This window comes from Bison bison, unplaced genomic scaffold, assembly GCF_000754665.1.
Source record: "Bison bison bison isolate TAMUID 2011002044 unplaced genomic scaffold, Bison_UMD1.0 scf7180017864214, whole genome shotgun sequence".
In the NCBI taxonomy this organism is placed as follows: domain Eukaryota; kingdom Metazoa; phylum Chordata; class Mammalia; order Artiodactyla; family Bovidae; genus Bison; species Bison bison.
The window spans coordinates 722,077-726,045 of NW_011494786.1; the positions used below are offsets into that span (position 1 = coordinate 722,077).

At 41.3% G+C, this 3,969-nt stretch overlaps 1 protein-coding gene across 1 annotated transcript in view; it reads left to right on the forward strand.

The window, feature by feature from the left end:
* The window catches only part of LOC104992408 (butyrophilin-like protein 2), a gene marked incomplete at its 3' end in the record, with an annotated part of 21,786 nt that overhangs the window by 10,005 nt on the left and 7,812 nt on the right, over positions 1-3,969 (forward strand). Inside the window, 1 exon segment of the mRNA XM_010845272.1 lies at positions 3,329-3,402. Coding sequence (XP_010843574.1) covers positions 3,329-3,402 — 74 coding nt within the window.

The window sequence follows — 3,969 nt, forward strand, 5'->3', positions numbered from 1 at the left end:
TTAATTGTTTATTTATTTTTCCTCCCTGTTATGTTGCCCTCTGTGCTTCCAAGGCTTGGCACAGATTTGGCAGTGAGAAGGTTTCCTGGTGTTTGGAAACTTCTCTTTTTAAGACTCCCTTCCTGGGATGGAACTCCATCCCTCCCTCTTTTGTCTCTTTTTTTGTCTTTTATATTTTTTCCTACTTCCTTTTCAAGACTTGGGTTGCTTTTCTGGGTGCCTGATGTCCTCTGCTAGCATTTAGAAGTTGTTTTGTGGAATTTGCTTGGCGTTTAAATGTTATTTTGATGAATTTGTGGGGGAGAAAGTATTCTCCCTGTCCTACTCCTCCACCATCTTAGCTCCTCCTTCACTCCTCTGCCATCTTAGCTCCTCCTTCTGGAAAAATCTTATGAATGATTGTCCCCTTCAGAGCAGAGAAAGGAGAGGTTCAAGGAGTAAAGTAAGATTCTCAAGGTCATGGAGGTAAACACAAAGTCACCTTGTTTCCGAGAAATCTCATGTTACTTTACTTTATAAAAAGTCAATGTATTTAAGTTTGTGTAGATAAATAGGCTTCAAACTTCATGAACTGATTTAATTCATTATTACCAGTTGATTACTATGGTTACATGGCATTTTGAGAATTTAACTTTTGAGGCTTTTTACTGAAAAAAGAAAATCTTCTAACAACCCCTACTGTGTGGCAATTTGTAATTTTGTTTGGCACGAATTTGAACAGTGCATATGTAGATCTTGAAATTTGGAATTGCTATTTACCCATCGCCTAAGTACAAACTACCACTTATCATCTCATCCTAATAGTTGCACTTTATCCAGAAAATGAAATGAAATATGGAATTTTAAGAATTTGATGAAACACATGCATACCCTATCATATCACTTGACAATATCCAAGTTTACCACATTTAATATCAATGGTGGTTTCAGAAGAATCTTGGCTTACATTCAAATGGTAATACAGAGATGTCAAAAGCTTACAATTAAAATGCTTTGATTTAAAGCTTACAATGTAAGTCCAGTTATTCATTTACAAAAAACAAAAAAAAAATGTGTCAAATATTTTCAGCATGCTGATAGCAGATGGTCTATGGCAGCTCTTTTCCTTGCCACTAGGATTCCCTGGTAGCTCAGCTGATGAAGAATCCACCTGCAATGAAGGAGACCCTGGTTGGATTGCTGGGTCAGGAAGATCCCCTGGAGAAGGGATAGGCTACCCACTCCAGTATCCTTAGGCTTCCCTGGTGGTTCAGCTGGTAAAAAATCTGCCTGCAATGTGGGAAACTTTGGTTTGATCTCTGGGTTGGGAAGATCCCTTAGAGAAGAAAGGCTACCCACTCCAGTATTCTTGCCTGGAGAATCCCATGGACTGTAAAGAGTTGGACACGACTGAGCAGCTTTCACTCTTTTTTCGTTGACATTTGGGACTGGGTGATTCTGTAGGGGTTTTCCTGTGCATGGTAGGATGTTTAGCAGCAGTGGTGGCTGGTACTCATTATATGTCACCCTCCCCTTAGGTGTGACAACCAAAAATATCTGCAGACATTGTCGAATGCCTTCCAAGGGCAAACCCTCCTCCCTCCCCACTGAGAACCCTGGTTTAAGGCATTTATTCTCCCTGTTTATACTCTCTCACCAATCTCTTTCTGAGCCTCATTGAAGGTTAATATGCATTTTCACAGCTTTCTTTGAAAGCTTCCTGGTTTGGACAGCCTTTTCCTAGAGTACTTTTGCCAGTTTTCTCTCTGCTTTCCATAAAGAGTCTAAAGGAACATAAACTTACCAACTGATTTGTAGCAAGTGTGGGTCCTTCTTAGTCTGCCTCAGTGAGTGATGGTACTTTGGCATGGACTTTGCAGGTTTTCTTAGCTTTTACTTGCTGGAACAACATGTTTCTGAGAAGGAGTTAAGAAGTCAAGATGGTAATTTCCTTCCAGCTGAGGGGACGTGACTGATCCTTTTCAAGCAGCAAACTACTACTGTTCCATGCTGTCTTCCAACCCTCAGGCTCATTTTCCGAAAATATTTAACCACTCTTTCAGGTATTGTGGTTTTGTGGCTGGGCTTGAATCACATTTTCTGGAGATATTTTAGATGAAAGGGGATTCCCTGAAAGTTCAGGGATAAAGAATCCACCTGCAATGGAGGAGACGCAGAAGACACATGTTCAAATCCCTGGGTTGGGGAGATCCCCTGGAAAAAGAAATGGTAACCCACTCCAGTACTTTTGTCTGGAAAATCCCATGGACAGAGGAGCCTGGCAGGCTACAGTCCATGGGGTCACAAAAGAGTTGGATACAACAACAAACAACAACAGTGTATCACTTTAGAACATAAACAGTCATAATACAGAAAACACAATCTCCTGGACCATTTGGTTCATCATCTCCATTTCAGATGAGTGTTGATTTTCCCTCCTGCCCTGTAAAATCGTATTGGTGTTAGTTTTGGCGGACGGGGTGGGGGTGGGGGGAAGCAATAACTTATTGCCCTTGTGCAAGTTCTTATATTTGGTGTGAAGTTTTTCTTTCCATAAGATTCTTAACACAGCTGATAGACTAAAATCTTAGATACCTTTCACCCTGAGTGTTTCTTTTCCCAAAACTAAATCTAGCATTTTAATCTTGGTAGTTTTAAAATATTTTAACTGTGTGGAAGTATTTTTATGTTGTTGGTTACATTGGGCATGTTGAGTTTGCCCATCTCTACCAATTAGGCTTTTTCTTTTATTCATTTCTATGTGTCTTCAAGATGATACAGAAAGATGATACTGAAAGGTTATTCAAGATCATTTCCTTGGTCATCTTCTTCTGTATCACCGTTTCCACTGTTATTTTCTTTACTTTCCAAGGCATCCCCTTGCCCCTGTGTTCTCCTGGTGATAGAGTCCTGCTTATGATGCCTTCTTGCTCTTTCCTTTACATCCAGGAGACTGTAGAGATGAAGGACTTTGCAGGACAGACTGAAAGGGGAGCGGTGAGAAAAAGTAACTGAATGCTCTCTAATTCTGCATGCTCAGAATAGATGGACCTAAGGAGACTTTTTGTAATCAAAGCATCGTTGTCTGTTTAGCCCCAAAGATCTTTTCATTTCAATCAGAAATCTACCTTCAGTGCCCCAAATAGCATAAAGTACAACAGTGCAAGTAAGAGGTTGGAAATGATGGATAAAAGCAGAGAAAGAGAGCCAAGCCCATTTCATCATTTGATTGTGGAAGATGTTGATGTTGCTTCCCTGTTATGTCTCCATAACCACTGGAAACCACAGAAACACTTGTGTATTACAGCCACACTTAGGTACAGTTGTATTTTCTCTTGTGTTTATCCAGGGAGCTTCCTGGATACAGCCTGTCTGGTGTGTTTGCCTCCTTCTTCTTTATGCTTCTCAGCATGAAGCAATCAGGTAGGATGCTCTTCTTCCCTTTACCATATATTCCAGTGTCTCAGAGATCCAGTCTGGGTGACAACTTCCAAATTCAAAAGAGCTAGTATAACATTAAGAGTGGGGATCCAGGGGTCAAAGCTCTTGTGTTCCACAAAGACCTCCTTCTCCTCCAGCTGTGTTATGTTTGGAAAGTTACTTGAATACCTTCTGCCTTAGTTTTCTCATCCTTAAGATAAGAATAACAACCTGATGCCGGGAGCTGATGAGAGGCACTCCACTCATGGCAAAGGTCATAGGAAGGAGGCTCGGCATATGCAAAGGTGGGATCGAGCCTCAGGAGTCCCCCTGGATATTCTCGAGCATCTACCCCCAAAAAACCAGAATCTGCCTACTTTATTGCTTTGCACTCTCACCTCTGACTTTACTGGGGGCTGCCCCCCACCACCATCTCACTCTCTCTGACAAAGAGTTAACTTACAGCTCCAATTAATAAAGTTCCTGGGCATTAGGAGTGTTTAAATCCAAACCCCTCAGATAGCTCTCTAACTCGCCTGACTAAGTTTACCTGGACTCCTACAGCTATGC